Source organism: Kogia breviceps, chromosome 1, assembly GCF_026419965.1.
Source record: "Kogia breviceps isolate mKogBre1 chromosome 1, mKogBre1 haplotype 1, whole genome shotgun sequence".
NCBI lineage: Eukaryota > Metazoa > Chordata > Mammalia > Artiodactyla > Physeteridae > Kogia > Kogia breviceps.
Genome location: NC_081310.1, coordinates 180,201,409 through 180,226,444, shown reverse-complemented (window position 1 = coordinate 180,226,444; position 25,036 = coordinate 180,201,409). Strand labels below are relative to the sequence as shown.

At 45.1% G+C, this 25,036-nt stretch overlaps 1 protein-coding gene and 2 non-coding genes across 8 annotated transcripts in view; all 3 read left to right on the top strand.

Annotated features, from left to right (window-relative positions):
* Positions 1–2,716: 2,716 nt before the first annotated feature.
* RCC1 (regulator of chromosome condensation 1) overlaps positions 2,717–25,036 on the top strand; it is a 31,314-nt gene continuing 8,994 nt past the window's right edge. For 2 of the 6 annotated variants that reach the window (XM_067013628.1, XM_067013608.1), the window contains exon 1: positions 5,455–5,577. In XM_067013628.1, coding sequence (XP_066869729.1) covers positions 5,539–5,577 — 39 coding nt within the window. In that variant the 5' untranslated portion in view covers positions 5,455–5,538. Of the gene's footprint in view, positions 2,803–3,807; positions 3,842–5,351; positions 5,420–5,454; positions 5,578–13,446; positions 13,530–25,036 lie in introns of those variants that run through there. The other 4 variants (XM_067013632.1, XM_067013613.1, XM_059036473.2 and 1 more) reach the window with 4 other exon arrangements.
* Positions 3,499–3,702, top strand: LOC131746889 (small nucleolar RNA SNORA73 family). The gene has a single exon (XR_009332696.1). It is a non-coding gene; the product is annotated as a small nucleolar RNA SNORA73 family (small nucleolar RNA).
* LOC131746890 (small nucleolar RNA SNORA73 family) lies at positions 5,226–5,430 on the top strand. The gene has a single exon (XR_009332697.1). It is a non-coding gene; the product is annotated as a small nucleolar RNA SNORA73 family (small nucleolar RNA).

Sequence of the window (25,036 nt, the reverse complement as noted above, 5' to 3'; positions counted from 1 at the left end):
TGTTGAATGAGTGATTGAAAGGCAACTGAATACTCGTAATATCACCAGAAAAGTAGCAAAATTATTTGTCTCTCTTCCTCTAAACTACTGGTTCTCAAACATTTTTGTTTCGTGACCCCTTCATAGTTAAAAAAATTACTCATAACTCGGGCTTCCCTGGTGGCGCAGTGGTTGAGAGTCCACCTGTCGATGCAGGGGACACGGGTTCGTGCCCCGGTCCGGGAGGATCCCACATGCCGCGGAGCGGCTGGGCGCGTGAGCCATGGCCACTGAGTCTGCACATCCGGAGCCTATGCTCCGCAATGGGAGAGGCCACAACAGTGAGAGGCCCGCGTACCACAAAAAAAAAAAAAAAAAAAAAATTACTCAGAACCCAGAAAATCTTTCTATCTGTTGGTGATATCTATTGATACTTACTGTACTAAGATTAAAACTGAGAAAATTTTAAAATATTTATGATACATTTCAAAATAATAACCCATTACAGGTTAATTAACAAAATATTTGTATGAAAAATAACTATTTTCCAAAAATAGAGAAGAGTGGCATTGTTCTACGTTTTTTGCAAATCTCTTTACTGTCTGGTTTAATTGAAGGCAACTCAGATCTCGTATCTGCTCTTGCATTCAACCTGTTCCTATATGGTGTTTTGGTTTAAGTAAATGAAGAAAATCCAGTCCCACACAAGATATATAGTTGGTAAAGATGTCAGCCATTCTTTCACATAAAATAGTATTCCATGAAAAAACGTGGCTTTTTCAGCTCACAACTCAAACAATGGCATAAGTGCTTTTCCTGTAGATCAGCTTCTCACATGCAGCATAAATGCTCTATGTGTACTTCTCACTTTGTCACGTAGAATATTAAAAAGACAGATACTCAGGACTTCCCTGGTGGCGCAGTGGTTAAGAATCCGCCTACCAATGCAGGGGACACGGGTTCGAGCACTGGTCCAGGAAGATCCCACCAGGATCTTAGTTGCCGCGGAGCAACTAAGCCCGTGTGCCACAACTACTGAGCCTGCGCTCTAGAGCCCGTGAGCCACAGCTACTGAGCCCACATGCCTAGAGCCTGTGCTCCGCAACAAGAGAAGCCACCGCAATGAGAAACCCGCGTACCACAACGAAGAGCAGCCCCTGCTGGCCACAACTAGAGAAAGCCCGTGCTTAGCAAAACGAAGACCCAACACAGCCAAATAAATAAATAAATAATAAAAGACAGACACTCAAAAAGCAAGAATTAGTAAAATTAATGATTTTTACTTCTTCATCAAGGACGTCCTTCGGTGAAACTGACTTTTTTTAAAATTGTAAATCTGTGTTGATGAAGAATACAATGACCATCAGTACAGTTTGGTGACAGGGCTTTGAAACAACCTAAGACACCAGCAGTTTAACCCACAATTTCATTTTACATCAGTGTAGAGTCAACATAGTGAAGGAGGCAGAAAAAAATCTAAGTATTATTATGAAATAGTTTTGACCTCATGAACTCCCAAAAGAGTTTCAGGGACCCCAGAGTTGGCCAACTACACTTAGAGAACCACTGCTCTGGGCCTGTATCACATCTTAAAACCTGGGTAATAGTGCTTCCCTGGTGGGGCAGTGGTTAAGAATCCGCCTGCCAATCCAGGGGAGACAGGTTCGAGTCCTGGTCTGGGAAGATCCCACATGCCGCAGAGCAACTAAGCCTGTGCACCACAACTACTGAGCCTGTGCTCTAGAGCCCACGAGCCACAACTATTGAAGACCGTGAACCTAGAGCCCGTGCTCCACAACAAGAGAAGCCACCACAGTGAGAACCCCGTGCACCACAATGAAGAGTAGACTCCACTCGCCACAATTAGAGAAAGCCTGCGCGCAGCAAGGAAGACCCAACACAGCCAAAAATAAATGCAAGAAAGAAAGAAAATGCATGGTATTAAAAAGAATTTTTTTTAACTGGGTAATAATACCAATGTCTTAGAATTGCTGTGATGGTAAATAATGTATTTAAAGCACCCAGCACAAAATCTTATAGGAGGAACACCATAAATGTTTCTACTCGTTATAGCAGAGCTGTGATGGTCCGGGAATTACATCAATTAATTACGTCAATTAATCTAACACTTATTCGAAATTCTATCGCATTTGCAACATTTCACATGTAACATTTATCTTCAGGATTCTTTGCTTGCCTTCTTTATATTAGGTGTCTATATGTGTTAAAATACACGTAACATAAAATTTACCAGTTTAACCATTTTTAAGTGTACTGTTTAGTACTTCCGACTTATTTACCAACGCCATTTATCAAATGTTTATTTCACACGTAACAGGGTAGATTCAATCCGTTTTGAGACTCTGCATTTCTCTAGATGCCTTTTTCTTTTTTTTTTTTTTTCCAGACAAGGCTTAAATGCCTTTTCTATTCAGAACACTTATTAATCCAAAGATTTTTTGACTTTATTTAACGGCTTATCCTCCAGATGTGAAATGATCGTAGAGCCGTAAATACCCGATCCAGCACGTACACATCAGACTAAATACTTCAAAAGCTCCCTTTCTGTAACTTGCACTTTCAAGGTCCCGCACGAAGTCTGTAGTATCGAGAGACGCCTCTACTCCAGGTAGGGGTGGGGCTTAACCTGCAGTGGAGTCCCAGCACCCTTAGCGAATTTCTAACTCCCTAACTGCGCATGACGCGGCGCAGGCGCAATAGAGATTTCTTGACTTCCGAGGGCTTCAAAAGGTATAAATACCGATGCTTTGAGACAGTTCGATCTTTTGGGGGAAGTCTGTTCTCGTGTGCTGCGGCTTCAAGGTGAGTGTGGTTAGGTGCCTGCCTCCTCAGCGCTTTGGTATTGGGTCCGCCACTCAGCCTTTTCTGTGGGGGTCATACTATTTAGAATGATTCCGAATCTTCGGCGTCCATGCTGACTGCACTTAACTCGCAAAAATGGGGCCAGGTCGGTTGTGGGCGGGGGAGGCCTCGCTGGCCGCGGGTCTTGGCCGTAACCAAAAGGGTCGCTAGCGCGGGAATTCCCAGGCCTGCAGGGCGCGACCCTCCGCGCCCACAAGCTAAGTGCGCAGCGCCCGCCCTCATTTCCTGTTGCGCCATTGTGCTGCTTCGTAGGAGGCGCGTTAGCGTCTTCAGTGGAGTTGAATGCAGACCATTTTGTTCCCGATTCGGGTTATTTTTAATTCTGCTGCCATTTTTTTTTTTTTGTTTGGGGGCAAGTTTTTTATTTCAGGCGATGGGGTTAAAGGTAGGATTCTTTACTGGGGTCATAATGGCTGTTTGTTATTTGCTGTTCTTTGGCAGCAAGCTAATCGCCTGTTGGGGTTCCTAGATGTCTTTGTGGAGTACCTGGTTGAAAATTCAGGTTATTGATGTGTCTGTTGGTTAGTCTTGAGCTCAACTCTTGTTGACACTCTGGGGTGATTGGATCTAGTCCCTTATAGGTACTCCTGCGAAGTAGCTATCAGCTTGGTGAAGTTAATTTCTAAAGTATAGTGACCAACGTGGATACCCCGGGAGGTCACTCTCCCCGGGCTCTGTCCTGGTGGCGTAGGGGAGCATAGGGCTCTGCCCCATGATGTACAGTCCTTTTCCACAACGTTGGAGATGAAGCCGGGCCTTGAGTCTGCGCCTGCATATTCCTACAGCTTCTCAGAGTCCTGTGGACAATGACTGAGGAGACAAACCATGCAGGAAACAGCTCTCTAGAGCAGCGTATCTGAATCTAGGTTGATGCGAAGTGAATGAAAGATTTAATCAGTTTGGGTGTACTACTGGATTAAAGGTTTTACCTGCCTTGTTTTGCAGCATTCGTTTGGGATTCCAAATAATTTGATTCGGGGTAAGTAAATCTACGAATTCCTTTTGGCCTATCAGTGTTTGCCTGCCAACATTTTGCATAAGACATTTGATCATTTTGCGTTGAGTTCTCTTTCATGAAGATGCTGCCGTTCAGTGCATCAAGATATTTTGCTACTTTTTTTGGTGGACATGTTGACAGTTTCTTAGATGTATGCTCATATTCCAGGAAGATGGCTTTTTAAAGTTTATCTTCACATCTTTAATACTCACGCTACAGGAGAGATTGCTGTTTTGCAAATAGAACAATTTTGAATGACTTAACCAAAGCAGAGCTGTCACATGAGCCATGTAATGTGTGTACTCTCTCGATCTTTCCAGGGGGGCTAAGGGTTTGGTCTCTTGTACAGTTCCTTTCTGTGATATGGGGGGTTAAATTGCGCCAGCATATGCGGAGCATATGTCTACAATGACAGTAACTATGATAGATAAAGCATAACTTTTGGAAGTTATTAGAAACAGTTGCTAATCCTGGAGGACTTGAACTTTCCTCGAGTCTATATGTAGTATGGGATGAGGGGAAATGAAATGTCTTGATAATAGGGGTACAGTAAGCCCTCTACATACAAACCTTAAGATACGAACATGTGTGCATATGTCCAAGCACATAAGTTAATTCAGGTGTCTGGTGTACATTGTCACATGCTTGCATCCTCTGCAAGTGGTTGTGTTTTAGTATACTTCACAGTACTGTATGGAGTACAGTAGGACAGTATCTGTATTTTAAGCCCAGGATGTCTGGAAACGAGCATAAACGCAGCAGTGACGTAGGTGGTACTGCTGAAGAACGAAAGGGATTCGTTATGCAGGAAGTGGTAAGGGGGTTTTCTTTATTTGAGGAGACACTTCGTTTTTGAGGCAGAGGACCCAAACGTAGAATGGTACACGAAAGTTGTAGCAACCATTCAGAATGCAATGCAGTGCTACTGTGTCATCTGATGAGAAAAAGTGCTAGTACCCAGATATCACTGGATCGTTTTTTCAAGAGGGTAGATAGAGTTGAATCCAACAAGGGACCAGAACCTGTGCCATCAATGCCAGGCATGAGCGAAATTGCAGCTTGCCCTCTGTTTCCTATTGCTGACATCCTTCAGCTCTACCATCTCCACCCTCCTCCCGTCAGTAACTCATGGCCTGTTCACTCGAGGCCAGCCCCTGTATGCTAGCTGTTGTACTTTTCAAGGTACTGTAAGATTTAAAATGTTTGGGGGCTTTTTTGGTATTTGTGTGAAAAGTATTATAAACCTATTAACAGTACAGTACTATATAGTCAGTTGTGTTAATTGGGTACCTAGGCTAACTTTGTTGTACTTTGTCCACTCTCGGAACGGAACTTGTTTGAATTGGACCTTGTCTGTTCAGACATTACAACGTGGATACCCCGGGAGGTCACTCTCCCCGGGCTCTGTCCAGGTGGCGTAGGGGAGCATAGGGCTCTGCCCCATGATGTACAGTCCCTTTCCACAACGTTGGAGATGAAGCTGGGCCTTGAGTCTGCGCCTGCATATTCCTACAGCTTCTCAGAGTCCTGTGGACAATGACTGAGGAGATAAACCATGCAGTGAGACATTTAGTATACCAAAATTTAAAAGTGAAATAAGATTGTTATGTATGAATCTAATTCTTTTTTGTCCTTTTCATTCAGGAGAGAAGAGGAGCCTTGCGTGACTTGTGCAGTTAATGCTTTGGGGGCCTTTATTTGGCAGGGAGATTAGCAAAGTGAGTAATACACTGTTTTTGGAAGATAAGCCCGGGCAATTTGAAAATGTTTAAGTTTCGGCACAATGTTTAACCCTGGAATTGCACCTTAAAAACCAGCAGAGTAAGTAGTGTTCTGTTGCCCAGCTGCCTTTTGAAATTTAGAAGGAATTCCAGAAGACACTTGAGTGTGAATAGGTCTGTGGACAGTACAGTGACCTGGGAGTCCCAAGAGACCCCTTCAGGTTTCCTATGAGGTGGAAACGATGTACTGATACTAAGATCTTGGCCATTCTCAAGTAAACTGGATTTTCTTAAAAGTGGAAAGCGGGTGCCCGTGAGAATCTACATGTCTTAATAAAGAGATCCATGTCAGTTTCTAATGTACTTGTGAATTATAATAAAGGTGACTATATACATAATTGTGTGGTTCTTTTTTTTGGCCGCACCATGTGGCTTGCAGGATCTTAAGTCCCCCTGGTCCCCCTGCAGTGAAAACACCAGGGAATTCCCTATGTAGTTCTTTCTATGCAAATATGACTACTAAATGAGTATTCTGTAAATGAAGCTGCTTGTTCAAGCAGTTAATACCTGATTAATTCTGCACTAATTAAAGATCCTGAGCTCTTGTGTTTAATATTGGCATTTGTGTACTACTACTTGGGAAAATGCACATTTCCTTACCAGTTGTAAATAAATACGTAATTTAAGGTATGGTGTTAGAGACATACATTAGGCCACTGGACATGGGTGTTGAATGAGAGGTCTTGATGCTGATGAGACCTAACCATTGTACAAGATTTGGTGCAGATGTTAAAAAGTTAAAAGTAGCTGTTGGGGTAGTTAATCCTCTGCTGTGTCAAGGGGCTATGCTTGAGTCACAATAGGACTTTGTGTCAAGCCTGTGTACAGGCTGCCAGCATTATAGGGAAGTCTTAAGACTGAAGGATGGGGACTAGCAGGGAACCATCTAGAAGGTAAAGTCTAGATCTTGGGTGGGGCTATTAAGTGAGTTTTACAAGATAGGTAGAATAACCCACTTAGAATCCATTGGGGTCAGGTTTAAGGGGGGGGATTGAGGGGGTTGGTGGGTTGTGGCCCAAACACATGGAATGTCCAGATGTACAGTTTTACAGCGTTCAGGGACAAGAGGGTAAACGAGAATAGGAGCTAGTTTGTGGCCATGATTATTGGAGAACCTGGGTTGCAACAAGTAGCAACACTTGTAGTGCTTACCTGTGCCAGGCTCTTCTAAGCACTTGGCATGTGTTAATCACAGCCCTGAAGTGAGTATTAATCTGTCTTTGATAGGAAAACCCAGGAGGAGAAAGGCTAAATAATTGCCCAAATCTACAACTAGGAAGTGGACTGGTCCTGTATCCCCAGGGTTAGCCCTGTGTCCAGCGCACATGTTGGCATTATTCCCACATAAACACTCTGAATGGTAGATGCACAGTAAAGTCTGAACGATGTTTTTAGTGTAAATTCTCAGGGTAGGGCTGGGTGCTAGGTGGGGAATACATTTCTCCTGGTGTCCAAGTGTAGCTGAAGCAAAGCTGTCAGCAAGTATTCTAGGTCATACCCTTTGCTGAACTTGAGGTTGCAACATACCTACCTGTAGATTTTTTACAAACAGGTTATTCTGGCTTTTTTCTCCATGTAGGCCTTAATAGTCATAGCAGTAGTTGCTAAACTGAGACTGCCTGGGTTTGAATCCTGATACCACTTGTCCCTGTGACCTTGGGCAAGCTACTTAACCTCTCTGCCTCAGTTTCCTTATGCATAGAATGGGGACAATAAAAGTATCTCTTGGAGTTGTAGTGAGAATTTAGTTAATATTTGTCAAAAAGCTTACAGTCTCGTAAGTACAGTGAGCTTGTGAGAAAATTCTCTGACTTAAAAGCAAACAACTGGGGATATAGTATCCATTAAAGTTTTGTTTAATAAAGTCTGCCACCACAGATAAATGATCTACTAAACCAGGCTTATCTCACTCAGAACGCTACCTATTCAGGAAAGAAAAGGGGAGATGCAGGGATTAGTATTGCCCAAGATCACCTAACTAGTAATAGAACCAGGATTTGAACCTAACTTCAAAATCGTATCATGATATACTGTTACCTTTGAACAAGGCAGTGTGGTAAGATACGTACATTATTTCATCTAATATTCTATGTACCCCTGTAAAGTAGGTACCCTTTGTGCCCATTTTGCAGAGTTGAACTTGCACGAGTTATATAGCCAGTAAGTGGCAGAGCATGCATCTGAGCAAGGCAATTGACTGCAGAGCCTGTGCTCAACCTACATCATACCATGCCTTGAGAAAATTAGCTATTTACACTTTGTATTCAGCTAATTAGTACCCACTACACCATAAAAACTCAGTTTCAGTTGTAACAAATTATAAACCTACATGTGCCTATGTCTGCTTGACTCTAAGACATGAGTGCAGTTTCCTGGGGAGTGGGAGCCCTTCCTGGCTGTTAACTTCTGTCTTTCACCACTTTGTCTTTATGCATGTCTTTCCCTCTGATGGATGGGATCTTAGTAGCCCAACCAACCAGGAATCAAATCTGGGCCCCCTGCAGTGGAGTCTTAACCACTGGACAGCCAGGGAAGTCCCAGAACCTGTGTCTTTATGATGGTATCTGACATTTGATGAGGATTTACTATGTGCTAGGCATTCTTTAATCCTTACAACAGCTCTATGCAGGGCGGGGACATTTTTTATATCCATGTTATAGAAAAGGAAGACAAGGTTAGATTATTTGCCCAAGGTCACACATCTTTAGATGAAGGTCTGCATCTTTAGAGCCTGAACTCAACCACCATTCTTACCTCCCCTTCCCTAAGCACCCATAATGGCTTCTCTCAGAGGTACGGTGGGCGCCTTGAGCATTCCATCATGATAATGTTATTAGCATTCTGATGTGCTTATTTTTTAGTTGATGTCCATCTAAACTACTAATTGAGTTATCCTCAAAGAATGGGACCATATATGTATGCTCAGGACCTAGTACTGGGCCTGGCACATAGCAAACGCTGGTTGATGACTTTATTGTTCTTCTGTGTTCTATTTCATTGATTTCTGTTTTGATCTTTATTATGTTCTTTCTTTTGTTTATTTTGGGTTTAGTTTGCTCTTCTTTTCCTAGTTGCCTAAGGCAGAAGCTGATTAATTTGAGACCTTTTCTTCATTTCTAGTACAGGCATTTAATGCTATTAGTTTCTCCCAAATACTCCTCTAACAATATTCCACAAGTAAAAACCAAAACAAACAAACAAAAATATTCCAGAAGTTCTGCTATGTTATGTTTTCATTTTAATTCCGTTCAAAATACTTTGAAATTCCCTTTTGATTTCTTCTTTGACCTGTGGGCTATGTAAAAGTGTGTTTTTATTGTTTTTATTTATTTTTATTTATTTATTTAGGCCATGCCAGGCAGCTTGCAGGATCTTAGTTCCCCAACCAGGTATTGAACCCAGGCCACAGCAGTGAAAGTACTGAGTCCTAACCAGTGGACCACCAGGGATTTCCCAAAAGTGTGTTTTTAAATATTGGGGAGTTTTCCAAAGATCTTTCTGTTATTTGTTTCTACTTTCATTCCATTGTGGCCTAAGTATATGTTTACTTTGTATGATTGAATCATCTTAAATTTAACAAGCCTTTTTCTGGGCTTCCCTGGTGGCGCAGTGGTTGAGAGCCCGCCTGCCGATGCAGGGGACACGGGTTTGTGCCCCAGTCTGGGAAGATCCCACATGCTGCAGAGCAGCTGGGCCCGTGAGCCATGGCCGCTGGGCCTGTGCGTCCGGAGCCTGTGCTCCGCAACGGAAGAGGGCACAGCAGTGAGAGGCCCGCATACCACAAAAGGAAAAAAAAAAAAAAAAAAAAGCCTTTTTCTATAACCTAGTACAGCCTATCTTGGGAAATGTTTCACGTGCACTTAAAACGCATGAGTATGTTACTGTTGTCTGAAAAAAAATCAAGGTGGAGTGTGAAGAAAGGTGAAGTGTTCCATGAATGTCAGTCAGTTCAAATTGATTGAAAGTGTTGTTCAAGTCTATTTTTTCCTTGCTGGTTTTCTTCCTACCTGTCCTATCAGTAATATTGAGAGTGGGTTATTGAAATCTCCAGCTATAGTTGTCGATTTGTCTATTTCTTCTAGAAGTTCTATCAGTTTTTACTTCACGTATTTTGAAGCTCTGTTATTAGTTGCATATACTGAGGATTGTGCATTTTGATTGACTCCTTTATCATTGTGAAATTACCTTCTTTATTTCAATAATACTCTTTGCTCTGAAATCTACTTTGCTGTTAATATAGTTGCTCCAGCTTTCTTTTGACTAGTGTTACCAGAGTATGTCTTTTTCTGTCTTTTTACTTTTAATCTATTTTTTCTTTTTACTTTAAATCTTGAACAACATGGGAGTGCTACTGAAAATCCCCATATAACTTCACAGTTGGTCCTCTGTGTCTGTGATTCTGCAACCACGGATTTAACCAACCTTAGATCGTGTAGGACTGTAGTACGTAGTACGTATTTATTGAAAAAAATCTGAGTATAAGTGGACCTGCATAGTTCAAACCTGAGTTGTTCAAGGGTCAACTGTATTTATGTTTAACATGTATATCTTGTAGGCAGTGTGTGGCTGGGTCTTGCTTTTTCTATTATGACAATCTCTGCCTTTCATTTGGAGTGTTCAGACCACATTTATTTTATTTTTTAAAAAGCTTTTTTTTTTTGTATTTATTTATTTATTTGGCTGCATCAGGTCTTAGCTGTGGCATGCGGGATCTTTAGCTGCAGCGTGCAAACTCTTAGTCGCGGCACGCATGTGGGTCTATTTCCCTATCCGGGGATCTAACCCGGGCCCCCTACATTGGAAGTGCGGAGTCTTAGCCACTGGACCACCAGGGAAGTCCCAAGACCACATTTATTTTCCATCACAGATCTGTAGGTTTATAGTTTATAGGTTTATAGTTGGAACATTTTTTAGCCATTATTTCTTCATGTATTTTCTGTCCCCAGTTCCTCCTTATTTTCAGGGTCTCCAATTACCTGTAGAGTAGGCTACTTATTAAAGTTATTCCATAGTTCACTAATACTATTTTCACTTAAAAATTTTTTTTCTATGTTTCATTTTGGATAGTTTCTTTTGCTGTGCATCAAGTTCACTAATCGTTGCTTTTCCAATATCTAATCTATTGTTAATGCTATCCAGTGTATTTGTAATCTTAGATATTGTTGAGAAGCTCACTTTGGGTCTTTTTATATCTTCCGTGTCTCCACTTAACTTTTGGACATATGCCATACAGTTATTTATTTTTTTAATGTAAGTCTTTTTAAATGTTTTTAGTTCTTTTATTTATTTATTTATTTTTGGCTGCGTTGGGTCTTTGTTGCTGTGCACAGGCTTTCTCTAGTTGCAGCGAGCAGGGGCTACTCTTCATTGCAATGCACGGGATTCTCATTGTGGTGGTTTCTCTTGTTGTGGAGCACGGGCTCTAGGCTCCCGGGCATCAGTAGTTGTGGCATGTGGGCTCAATAGTTGTGGTGCATGGGCTTAGTTGCTCTGCGGCATGTGGGATCTTTCAGGACCAGGGATCGAACCCACATTCCCTGCATTGGCAGGCGGATTCTTAACCACTGTGCCACCAGGGAAGCCCTGCCATACAGTAATAATAACTTTTAATATCGTTCACTTCTACTTCTATCATCTGTGTCATTTCTGGGTTGGATTCAATTGATTGTTCTCCTTACTATGGTTTGTGTTCAATAAATAAAATACAACAATAATAGAGTGTGAAAAAAATTAATATTTGCATTCAAAGAAGGAAAAGATAAGTGGGGCTAAGGAAGCCTTTCATGGAGATGGCAACTGAATTGAGCCTTAAAATACACATGTCAAGAATTCAGCTAGGCAGGAAAGAAGGCACCTGGTAAGAGAGGTGAGAAAGTAAGAAAGCAGGAATGAGCGTGGGCATGTTCAGAGTACAGTGCAGACGCCAAGGGGGAAATAGGAAACCAACAGCTTGGGGCATTTGCCACCTCCGTGCTCCTAGCACAGCACTGAAGAAATATCTGAGTCTTTAAAGATTTTTAAGCAGGGCAAAGTCTCGCAGCCATGATTTAGGGAGATTAACTGGGGATCTTGGTGGAATGAAATGAAGGGGAAAGGGTGAGGGGTGGGAGCAGAGGCCAGGTGGGTGGTGCTTTAGACCAGAGGGGCAGAAATAAAAGATGGAGAGGAGAGGGAAGAATCAGAAAATATGTGAAAGTTTGAATCTGTACTTCTCAGAGAAACTTAACCTTGGCTTGAAGAATGAAGCGGGGGTGGGGGTAGGGGGTCTAGATCCAAGGAAAATGAGTTTTATTGGGGGTATTGAGTCTTCTGGGTAGAGCCGTGGGACTAAAACTTAGGGTGGAGGTCAGAACCAGACCAGGTGGGCTGCCCTCTCAGTTAAAAGGCGATGTCTTGGCCCTAAACAAGATTCCTGATCTCCTTCTACCACTTGTATGAAAAGAAAACTTGCTTAACCTCTTTGAACCTCATTTTTTTCATTTTCCAACTGTCGAGGGTTTTGTGAGGAACCAATGAAGTAATGGACGGATGTATTTCTGTAGTTGAAGTAAGAGGTTTTACAAAATACGTGATGATAGTTATTTTTATAATTACATCAAGCCATGTGAATGAGTAAGATCTTGGAGGAAGACAGCAGAGACAGATCAGAGATCCCAGGGTTAAAACTTGGAGGAATTTCACAGTGAGGACTCCAAAAGAGAGGAGTCCCTGATGGAGGCAGAAGTAAACTTGAGGAGGTGAGAAACCTTAAAGATGGGGAGTGCTTTGGGGTGGGCTCTGTGTAGAAGAAACTCAGTTGGTAAACACTCATCAAAAGTGTCTATCTAGAGTTCAGGTATGATAGAATGACCTTCAGAGTCAGAATCAACATGAAATGGAGAAAATATCCTTCTGCAGAGGTCACTCCTTTGACCTGGGAAACCCCCAGACACAAATCAAAAGGCCTTAAAGGTCACCACAGGGAACTTGAAATCCTGAAGAACTGTTTGTATCCTGTCCTGAAGAAGGAGTGTGTTAACAAGACAGGGTAGTCGGCTTGGCACCTGTTTTCTATCACTAGCTCCCAACCTCAGTTCACACCCTCATCTTTTTTATCTGGCCTCCCTCCCCCACTCTTGGTTTCCCCTTCCCCCAAGTCCATTCTCTGCATTTTCCATTTAGTTCTAAAACAAAAATCTGCTCCTGTCACTCACGTGCTTAAATCCGTTCCATAGTTCCCCATTTCCCCAGGGAAGAGGGTGCCTCCTTAGACAAGACCCTGAATCCATGATCTGTCTCTCCCTCTCCAGTTCCTCTGCATGGCACCCTCTGTCCCAGTCAGACCTTGGCAGTTTCCCACAACCACCACAGGCTCCCATCGCTCCCTGTCAGTGCACGGGATGCTTCTCCTAGGATGCCCTGCCCTCTTAGGCTTAACCTGGAAAGCCTTTGTTAAGCCCCGGCTGAGCCAGATAACCTTGTGCGTACCGCTGTCACAGCCCTGAGTAGTTGCCGATAGTCCGATTTCTCATCTTTCTCTGATGGAAAGCCTCTTGAGAGCAGGGAGGATCAGAATCTCTTTTGTCCGTACAGTCCCTTCCACACCAGACTCACCCAAACAAACCTTGATTTCAAGTAGTCTTTCTGGTTGTCAGTCCTCTTGTCCCAATTTGGGGTCTTCAAAATACACACCCACTGTACCCTTGCCAGGGCGGAGAGAGCCTGCTTAGGAGCGCCTTAGCCAGAGCGCGCCACTTGCACTTCCCGGGGCGGCCGCCAGGGGCCGCCGGGCTCTTTGTTTTCTTTTCTGGCCCGGGGTCGGGGCCGGAGGCCTGTAGAGCGCATGCTCTGGGGCAGTTCGCGGCCGGGCCGGGGAGCGGAGGAGTTCCTTGTGGCCGACCTGCAGCGAGGTAGGTCGCGCCCGTCACGCGCGGAGGGTCGGGGCGGAGGGCGGCGCGCGGGCACCGGCGGTCGGCGGCGGGTCGGGGCCGTTGCCTGCGCGCGCGCGTGTCGCGCGGCGCCGGCCCCACGTGAAGCCGAGTGGCTGAGAGGTGCGGGGCGCGCGAGTCTCCGGCCCCGCGGGGCCCCCCGGAGCCTGCCGGGCCCCGCCTCGCCCGAGCGAGGGCCGCGCGGCCCCTCTGCAGCCGCGCCTCGCACGCCCGGCCCGCGCCGCCCGCGGGGGCGGGAGATTCAAACGACCCGAGCGCTGCCGGCCAGGGTGCGCGCGGCCGCGGTGACCTCGCCGCCAGCAGTGCGCCGACCAGCGCGCCTCCCGGGCCGGGGCGGCAGCCCTGGCGGGGCCGCGTTTCCGGAGCGGGAAAGTGATTAAGTACAGCACTGGTTTGGAGAATGCGGTTTGCAGAGTGGGGCGGAACCCTGCCCGGCGAGGGTCTGCTTTTAGGAGGGTAGGCTGCCGAGGGTCTATGCAGGGAGCGAAATCTCAGCGTCAACAGGCACCGTCACGACGACTGTTGACCGGTTGGAGAGGTGTGCCGGGAACTCCGCACCAACTCATCTGTCAACAGATTATTTACTAGCTGTCTACTGCGTACCGCGCGTGCAGGGCTGGGGAACATGGTGAGAGGGCCCCGTGTGGCCTTGACGGAGCTCGCGGTCTCCCTGGGGAGGCCCATGTAGGGCCACACTTACGGTCCAGGGCGATCCCCGAAGTGTGCCCGTGGAGCCGGGGCGCTGCTGCTGGCGGATATTAACAGAGGTGTTCCAACCAAGTGTGACTTGGGTGCCCTGGGAGAAGCTGAGTGTACGGAGTGTGGAGGAGAACTCGGAGGTTCACCTAAGCCTGCGCAGGAGGGTTAGGTGTAGCTTTCCAGCCGAGGTGACTCTTGGCCCTTGGCCCGGGTTTTGAAGGAACAATGGAGTTATCCAGGCAGACTGAGGGTGGGCGGTGTTAGGGTGATCCAGGCAGGGAACACAGCACATGCAAAAGCATGAAGGTGTGTAGTTGAGTGTTGTCATCAGGGGTACCACGGTGTTTGATTGGAGCACAGGGTACAAGGAGAGGAAGAGCAAGTTATTCCTGCAGGGGCTGGGTCTCAAAAGGTCTGGAGTGCAAGACCAAGGAAAACTGGGTGGGGTGGAGAAGGCAGCGATGGTTTCACCCAAGAAGGGCATCAGAATGGAGTCTGGAAAGATGAACTAGGAGTTCTACATGCTCCTGTTGCGAAAATATCCCAAGAGCAGGAATAGTGTTCAGCTCTGCAACTTCCTAGTTGGGTACCCTTGGGCCACCCACCCAATCCCCATGGGCCTTGTTTCCCTTACCTGTAAGGTGAAGATAAGAGGCTTGTGGTGTGGATTACTAATATCCTATTATTTCCATAAAGCTGTGGTTGTAACATTTGGTGGAAGATGTGGCCCCTTTCCCCTGGGAAAAATGAACGTACTTAAGCCGAGGCTCAGCTCCCTATGTAAGGGGGATCCCCCAGTAAGGAGCTCCTGGGTGAAGTCTACCAGCTCTGTGCCTGACACGAGGCAGGAGCTCAGCAAATGTTTGTTGACAGGTGAGCCTCTCTCCTCCCTTCCCTCCTGGGGACTTTTTTTTTTTGAATTTTTGAATTTTTTACATTTTGTTATACAGCAGGTTCTAATTAGTTCTGTATTTTATACATATTAGTGTATACATGTCAATCCCAATCTCCCAATTCATCCCCCCACCACCACTCCCCCCACCACTTTCCCCCCTTGGTGTCCATACGTTTGTTCTCTACATCTGTGTCTCTATTTCTGCCCTGCAAACTGGTTCATCTGTACTATTTTTCTAGGTTCCACATACATGCGTTAATATCCGATACTTGTTTTTCTCTTTCTGACTTACTGCACTCTGTATGACAGTCTATAGACCCATCCACATGTCTACAAATGACCCAATTTCATTCCTTTTTATGGCTGAATAATATTCCATTGTGTATATGTACCACATCTTTATCCATTCGTCTGTCGATGGGCATTTAGGTTGCTTCCATGACCTGGCTATTGTAAATAGTGCTGCAGTGAACATTGGGGTGCATGTGTCTTTTGGAAGCACATGCTTCCAAAAGATTATGGTTTTCTCTGGGTATATGCCCAGTAGTGGGATTGCTGGGTCATATGGTAATTCTGTGTTTAGTCGTTGTTGTTGTTTTTGCGGTACGCGGGCCTCTCACCACTGCGGCCTCTCCCACTGCGGAGCACAGGCTCTGGACACTCAGGCCTAGTGGCCATGGCCCATGGGCCCAGCCACTCCGCGGCACATGGGATCCTCCCGGACCGGGGCACAAACCCGCGTCCCCTGCATCGGCAGGTGGACCCTCAACCCCTGCGCCACCAGGGAAGCCCTGTGTTTAGTTTTTTAAGGAACCTCCATACCGTTCTCCATAGTGGTGGTATCAATTTACATTCCCACCAACAGTGCAAGAGGGTTCCCTTTTCTCCACACCCTCTCCAGCATTTGTTGTTTGTAGATTTTCTTATGGTGCTCATTTTAACTGGTGTGAGGTGAGGTGATACCTCATTGTAGTTTTGATTTGCATTTCTCTAATAATTAGTGATGTTGAGCAGCTTTTCATGTGCTTCTTGGCCATCTGTATGTCTTCTTTGGAGAAATGTCTATTTAGGTCTTCTGTCCATTTTTTGGTTGTGTTGTTTGTTTAACATTGAGCTGCATGAGCTGTTTATATATTTTTGGAGATTAATCCTTTGTCCGTTGATTCGTTTGCAAATATTTTCTCCCATTCTGAGGGTTGTCTTTTCGTCTTGTTCGTAGTTTGCTTTGCAAAAGCTTTTAAGTTTCATTAGGTCCCATTTGTTTATTTTTGTTTTTATTTCCATAACTCTAGGAGGTGGATCAAAAAAGATCTTGCTGTGATTTATGTCAAAGAGTGTTCTTACTATGTTTTCCTCTAAGAGTTTTATAATGTCCAGTCTTAGGACAGGTCTTAGGATTAGGTCTCTAATCCATTTTGAGCTTATTTTTGTGTATGGTGTTAGGGAGTATTCTAATTTCATTCTTTTTTTAAAAAAATTTTTTAAATATTTATTTATTTATTTTATTTTTGGCTGTGTTGGGTCTTCGTTGCTGCACGCAGGCTTTCTCTAGTTGCAGGGAGCAGGGGCTACTCTTCGTTGCGGAGTGTGAGCTTCTCGGTGTGGTGGCTTTTCTTGTTGTGGAGCATGGGCTCTAGGCACACGGGCTCAGTAGTTGTGGCTCGTGGACTCTATAGCGCAGGCTCAGTAGTTGTGGCGCACAGGCCTAGTTGCTCCGCGGCATGTGGGATCTTCCCAGACCAGGGCTCGAACCCGTGTCCCCTGCATTGGCAGGCAGATTCTTAACCACTGCATCACCAGGGAAGTCCCCTAATTTCATTCTTTTACATGTAGCTGTCCAGTTTTCCCAGCACCACTTATTGAAGAGATTGTCTTTTCTCCATTGTATATCCTTGCCTCCTATGTCATAGATTAGTTGACCATAGGTGCGTGGGTTTACCTCTGGACTTTCGATCCTGTTCCATTGATCTATATTTCTGTTTTTGTGTGCCAGTACCATATTGTCTTGATTACTGTAGCTTTGTAGTATAGTCTGAAATCAGGGAGTCTGCTCCATTGTTTTCCCTCAAGACTGCTTGGGCTATTCAGGGTCTTTTGTGTCTCCATACAAATTTTAAGATTTTTTGTTCTAGTTCTGTAAAAAATGCCACTGGTAATTTGATAGGGATTGCATTGAATCTGTAGATTGCTTTGGGTAGTGTAGTCATTTTTACAATATTGTTTCTTCCAATCCAAGAACATGGTATATCTCTCCATCTGTTTGTGTCATCTTTGATTTCTTTCATCAGTGTCTTTTTTGTTGTTGTTGTTGTTGCGGTACGTGGGCCTCTCACTGTTGTGGCCTCTCCCATTGAAAGCACAAGCTCCGGATGCGCAGGCTTAGCGGCCATGGCTCACGGGCCTAGCTGCTTCACGGCATGTGGGATCTTCCCGGACCGGGACATGAACCCGTGTCCCCTGCATCGGCAGGTGGACTCTCAACTACTGCGCCACTAGGGAAGCCCCTCATCAGTGTCTTATAGTTTTCTGAGTACAGGTCTTTTACCTCCTTAGGTTGGTTTATTCCTAGGTATTTTATTCGTTTTGTTGCAGTGGTGAATGGGATTGTTTCCTTCATTTTTCTTTCTGATCTTTCGTTGTTAGTATATAGGAATGCAAGAGATTTCTGTGCATTAATTTTGTATCCTGCAACTTTACAAATTCATTGATTAGCTCTAGTAGTTTTCTGGTGGCATCTTTAGGATTCTCTATGTATAGTATCATGTCATCTGCAAACAGTGACAGTTTGACTTCTTCTTTTCCAATTTGTATTCCTTTTATTTCTTTTTCTTCTTTGATTGCCGTGGCTGGGACTTCCAAAACTATGTTGAATAATAGTGGTGAGAGTGGACATCCTTGTCTTGTTCCTGATTTTAGAGGAAGTGCTTTCAGTTTTTCACCATTGAGAATGATGTTTGCTGTGGGTTTGTTGTATATGGCCTTTATTATGTTGAGGTAGGTTCCCTCTATGTACACTTTCTGGAGAGTTTTTATCATAAATGGGAGTTGAATTTTGTCGGATGCTTTTTCTGCATCTATTGAGATGATTATATGGTTTTTCTTCTTCAATTTGTTAATATGGTATATCACATTGATTGATTTGTGTATATTAAAGAATCCTTGAATCCCTGGGATAAATCCCACTTGATCATGGTGTATAATTCTTTTAATGTGTTGTTGGATTCTGTTTGCTAGTATTTTGTTGAGGATTTTTGCATCTGTACTCATCAGTGATATTGGTCTGTAATTTTTTTTTTGTAGTATCTTTTGTCTGGTTTTGGTATCAGGGTGATGGTGGCCTCATAGAATGAGTTTGGGAGTGTTCCTTCCTCTGCAATTTTTTGGAAGAGTTTGAGAAGGATGGGTGTTAGCTCTTCTCTCAATGTTTGATAGCATTCACCTGTGAAGCCATCTGATCCTGGACTTTTGTTTGTTGGAAGATTTTTAATCACAGTTTCAATTTCATTACTTGTGATTGGTCTGTTCATATTTTCTATTTCTTCGTGGTTCAGTCTTGGAAGGTTATACCTTTCTAAGAATTTGTCCATTTCTTCCAGGTTGTCCATTTTATTGGCATAGAGTTGCATGTAGTAGTCTCTTAAGATGCTTTGTATTTCTGCGGTGTCTGTTGTAACTTATCCTTTTTCATTTCTAATTTTACTGATTTGAGTCCTCTCCCTGTTTTTCTTGATGAATCTGGCTAAAGGTTTGTGAATTTTGTTTATCTTATCAAAGAACCAGCCTTTAGTTTTACTCGTTTTGCTGTTGTTTTCTTTGTTTCTATTTCATTTATTTCTGCTCTGATCTTTATGATTTCTTTCCTTCTACTAACTTTGGGTTTTGTTTATTCTTCTTTCTCTAGTTCCTTTAGCTGTAAGGTTAGATTGTTCATTTGAGATTTTTCTTATTTCTTGAGGTAGGCTTGTATTGCTATAAACTTCCCTCTTAGAACTGCTTTTGCTGCATTCCATTGGTTTTGGATCATCGTGTTTTCATTGTAATTTGTCCCTAGATATTTTTTTATTTCCTCTTTGATTTCTTCAGTGATCTTTCGGTTATTTAGTAACGTATTGTTTAGCCTCCATGTGTTTGTGTTTTTTACATTTTTTTCGCTGTAGTTGATTTCTAATCTCATAACGTTGTGGTCTGAAAAGATGCTTGATATGATTTCAATTTTCTTAAATTTACCGAGGTTTGATTTGTGATGCAAGATGTGATCTATCCTGAAGAATGTTCAGTGTGCACTTGAGAAGAAAGTGTAATCTGCTGTTTTTGGATGGAATGTCCTATAAATGTCAATTAAATCTATCTCGTCTATTGTGTCATTTAAAGCTTGTGTTTCCTTGTTAATTTTCTGTTTGGATGATCTGTCCATTGGTATGAGGTGTTAAAGTCCCCAACTATTATTGTGTTACTGTCGATTTCCTTTTTTATAGCTGTTAGCAGGTGCCTTATGTATTGAGGTGCTTCTATGTTGGGTGCATATATATTTATAATTGTTTTATCTTCTTTTGGGATTGATCCCTTGATTATTATGTAGTGTCCTTCCTTGTCTCTTGTAATATTCTTTATTTTAAAGTCTATTTTATCTGATATGAGAATTGAGAATTGCTGCTCCAGCTTTATTTGATTTCCATTTACATGGAATATCTTTTTTAATCCCTCCTGGGGACTTTTCTCACAAAGAGATTCTTTAGCCATTGCGTCTGGTGGGCAAGTGTCTGCCTCCTGATGTTGAGGTGGGTGGGGACAGCTGCTGTGGTCAGAGAGGGCTCTGTCTCCCTTTGCAGAGATGAGGTCACAGCAGGTCACTGCAGGAACACCACTGCCCTGGTAGACTGTCTAGTCTGCTGTGCCTTCATTCACCAAATGAGGAAACTGAGGCCCAGGAGAAGTGGGGAGGGGGAATGTTCTCGTCCTAGTAGGGAGTGGTAGGGAGACCTGGGCTGTCATCCCACCTCTGTGTGGCCTGGGGCACCTTCCCCTGAGCCTCTACTTTCTTATCTGTAAAGCCAGGATGATCACACCTCCAAGGGCAGGTATGAACATTCTAGGAGAGGCTGGAACACCTTAGGTGCCTATTGGTGGAAGTTGTCTCTGTATCTGACTTATTGGATTGTATCTCACTCTTCTCCCAGACTGTAAACTCCTTGAAGATGGAAGCTGTGTTTGTTGGGGAGTGCAGGGTAGGGACAAAAGACTACTACTTATTCCTAGCCCAGGCACTCAGTGTCTGGCTAAGAAGACACACCCAGAGCGGTTAGAGAGGGAGTCTGTCAAAGGACTGATGTGTACAGTAGAGGATATGCAGGTGGGTCATGAGTACAGGGCTCCACCTTTTAGAAGGTGCCCTCTCATCTTCCGCCCTGCCTCGGGGATTGCTCACAGCAGCACCCTGCAGTGCCTGGAGTCCTCTATTTGAGACATGAAGACTGTCAGGCTCAAAGGGAACTCAGGTCTGTCGGACTTGAAAGCCAGTGCTCTCTCCACCACAGCGTGGCGTTGTACCTGTCGTCCTTCCATACATCTTTCAGCAGTCTTGTCACCCACGTGGCCCACCCTCCCAGGCCCTAGCTGCCTCCGAGCTCCTCTCTGCTCTCACTATCCTGTCCACCTTAGCAGGCTGCTGCCCTCTGCTCCTTGCCTTTGGCCAAGCTCATAGGGGATCCTGGGGAGGCCTGTCCGGGCTGCCTTGACCCCTGCCTGGATCATGGCCTGCCTCTAGTCAACCATTCTTGTTTTGTTTTTGTTTTTAATTATCAGATATACCTGGATTCTATTCCTGGCTCTCCTTTCTGATGGTATGAACTTAAGCAAGTAAATTGACTTCTCTGAGCCTCAGTTCCCTCAACTGTGAAATAGGAGTGACAGTGCTTTCTTCAGCTTGTTATGAGAAGTTAAAGGTTGTTGGCACATAGAAAGTAGGCGTGGCCAGTGTCCCAGAGAGACTCTTTTTTTTTTTTTTTTTTTTTTTTTGTGGTATGCGGGCCTCTCACTGTTGTGGCCTCTCCCGTTGCGGAGCACAGGCTCCGGACGCGCAGGCCTAGCGGCCATGGCTCATGGGCTTAGTTGCTCCGCGGCATGTGGGATCTTCCCGGACCAGGGCACGAACCCGTGTCTCCTGCATCGGCAGGCGGATTCTCAACCACTGCGCCACCAGGGAAGCCCCAGAGAGACTCATTTTAAGGAGCAGATTGATATGGTGGATAGACAGGCACATTTAAATAATCATGATCTGAAAGTCTGTCCTAATTTCTCTGCGAGAATGATTCCTTTAGGATTGAGAGACGGATCAGAGGTGGTTTACCAATGGAGGTGACTTTGAGTAGAACTTCTAGTAGGATAGGGATGGGATGGTATAGAGATGCACATGGTATGGAGAGAATAGTAGGCAGTCTAAGGTTGTGTGAGAAGAGAAGGGACGATGTGACAGATAAGGCAGGGGGCCAAAAGTTGTGTTAGTATCAGACCCTGGAGGTCTTTAGTACCAGGCTAAGAAATGTGGGCAGAGAGAGCCACTGAGGAATCTGAGCACGGAAGCAGCTTGTTTCAGGTTTGAGGTTTAAAAAGATCATGAATGGCTTGTAGAGCGGGATGGGGATGGGGGTGGGCAGTCGGGAGGTGAGAGACAAGCTGCTCTCTTTTCTGGGGGAGACAGTATGAGGGAGAGTTCTCCGACAGGCTGAGGGACTGGGGAGTGTGGGGAGGAAGTAGGTAGGGACACCAGCTCTGGGGTCTGAGTGACTTGGTACTTGGTACAGATCTTGATTTCCTCGTCCAGTCTTGGGTAAGACACTTTATCTTTTTGAGCCTCAGTTTCCTCGTCTGTAAAGTGGGATCAGTGTGGTTAGCTTGCAATGAGATGCCCCAGAATATTAGCCCAAAACACAGGTGGCTAAGGAGATATTGCCTGGGTCTGTTCCAACCCACATTAACACTTTTTTTTTTTTTTGGTTAATGACCCATGACACCAAATACCTCTTACAGCCTTTATTTTTCTCCACTCCAGGCCTTGCCCACAGGTCAACCTAACATCAGCACCAATGTGCTGATATTATTCTGTTCCCTTTTTTTTCACTTCTGGTTGTAAGTACTTTTCCATGCTACTACACAGTCTCCCTCCCCAGCGCAGCTAACTGCTGCAGGTCATTCTGATGAACTGACGGGAAATATGCCCTTGGCAGGACAGGGCCCTTGACACAGTGAACTGGCTGGCAACCTGGCCAGGGGTACGAGAAACAGTGGATACCTGTTATGCCCCACACTCCTTAACCCATCCAGCGCTGCCTACTTCACAGCCCTTCTTGGTCGGCTCCCACGCACTTCAGACTTAACAAAAACGCCTGGTGAGGTGGACCTCTCAGTCTCTCCTCTCCTGTTTGTCCCACAGTGTTCTCAGTAACTGGAAGTCGACTATCTACCTATTCACTTAAGCCAAAGCCTGGGGGTCCTTGTGTTTGGCCAAGTTCATGGGGCATCAGGGAGGCTGGGTTTTTTAGGATGAAAAAGTCATTCTGGGTGCCTCCCTCACCTTCATTTCCCACATCTAATCCGCCAGCAAAGCAAGCCTGTCTCCTAAATTGATCTGTTTTGTCTACTTTTCTCTCTTGCCTCAGACCAAATCAAGTCACTGACTTCTCTCATTTGGATGCCTGCAATCTCCTCCTCTTCCAAACCATTGCATTTTCTCTACAGTAGCCAGAACAATCGTTAAGAAGACATTTTTCTTAAAACTCTTCTGTTTTCCCTACTAGGCCTTGTATGATTCAGCGCCTGCTCCCCTTGTGCCATGTGATCCATCGCTGTCCACTTATAGCCCTGCTCGCCTCCCCAGGTTCCTGAGCACGTCACATGCTTTTGTCCGGGTCTTCCCCTGCTAGCTTTCTCTTGCTAGTATTTCAAGTCTTAGCCCAAATGTTACCTATCTGACCTATATCTCCTCCCCCGTCCCAGTTTTTCTCTCTCTCTTTTTTTTTAACTGTGGTAAAACACACATAACATAAAATTGACCATTTTAACCTTTTTTTTTTTTTTTTTTTTTTTTTTTTTTTTTTTTTTTTTTTTTTTTGTGGTACGCGGGCCTCTCACTGCTGTGGCCTCTCCCATTGCGGAGCGCAGGCTCCGGACGCGCAGGCTCAGCGGCCATGGCTCACGGGCCCAGCCGCTCCGCGGCATGTGGGATCTTCCCGGACCGGGGCACGAACCCGCGTCCCCTGCAACGGCAGGCGGACTCTCAACCACTGCGCCACCAGGGAAGCCCTAACCTTTTTTTTTTTTTTTTTTTTTTTTTGTGGTACGCGGGCCTCTCACTGCTGTGGCCTCTCCCGTTGCGGAGCACAGGCTCCGGACGCACAGGCTCAGCGGCCATGGCTCACGGGCCCAGCTGCTCCGCGGCATGTGGGATCTTCCGGACCGGGGCACAAACCCGTGTCCCCTGCATCGGCAGGCGGACTCTCAACCGCTGTGCCACCAGGGAAGCCCCGTTTTAGCCATTTTTAATTGTATATAGTTCAGTGGCATTAAGTACGTTTACATTGTTGTGCCTTGCCTATCCTGCACACAGCACCATCTGTAATAATGCTCTGTGTGTGTGTGTGTGTGTGTGTGTGTGTGTGTGTGTGTGTGTGTGTCTTTCCCACTAGAATTAAGCTCCACGGGAACAGGGAGAGGGTTAGTTTCCTTTTTCCTTGCTACACCTGGCAGTGGTAATAGGCATTCATGGAATGAATGAGTAAATACTGCCACATATTGAGTACTTACTGTGTGCTTGGCACTCCAAAGTCCTTTACAGACATTTCATCCAGTCTTTTTTTTTTTTTGGCTGTACTGGGTCTTCATTGCTGGGCATGGGCTTTCTCTGATTGCAGTGAGGGGGGGTTACTTTTCACTGCAGTGGCTTCTCTTGTTGCAGAGCACGGGCTCTAAGCACACAGGCTTCAGTAGCTGCGGCACGTGGGCTCAGTAGCTGCGGCTCACAGGCTATAGAGCACAGGCTCAGTAGTTGTGACGCACGGGCTTAGTTGCTCCACAGCATGTGGGATCTTCCCAGACCAGGGATTAAACCCGTGTCCCCTGCATTGGCAGGTGGGTTCTTAACCACTGCACCACCAGGGAAGTGCTGCATTCAGTCTTGACAGCAGCCCTGGAAGTGGTCATTGCATCCCTTTTTACAGATGAGGGTACAGCTCAGAGAGGTTAAAGCTGCCAGAGAGGGACTTCCCTGGTGGCGCAGTGGTTAAGAATCTGCCTGCCAATGCAAGGGACACGGGTTCGAACCCTGGTCTGGGAAGATCCCACATGCCACGGAGCAACTAAGTCCACGTGCCACAACTACTGAAGCCCGCGCACAAGAAAGAGTAGCCCCCGCTCGCTGCAACTAGAGAAAGCCTGCACGCAGCAGCGAAGACCCAACACAGACAAAAGTAAATAAATAAAATAAATAAATTAATTAATTAATTAAAAAGCTGCCAGAGAGGTCAACCATGGTCACAGAAGCAGGGTTGAACAAACTACAGCTCTGGCAGATGAATCCAATTCCCTCTATCCTAAAGAATGTGCATTTCTAGTGTGGGAAAAGAGGTTTCAAAGAGGCTGCTTGGAGGGGAGGAGTTCAACCCTGGGAGAATAGAAGTTGGGTGAAACACAGAAATGCTTCAACAGAGTCAAAACTGGGCCAGTCACAACCTGTAGAAGCTCAGCCTGCAGAGGCTCAACCTACACAGCCTTGGCGGATTGTAGGCCTTTGGCTATTTCGCCATCTTCGGTACTTTGTTTTCTTCCCCCGGGATAGTCAGCAGAAATGGCCTGGGAATTCCAGGCCACTCACCTTGAGTTC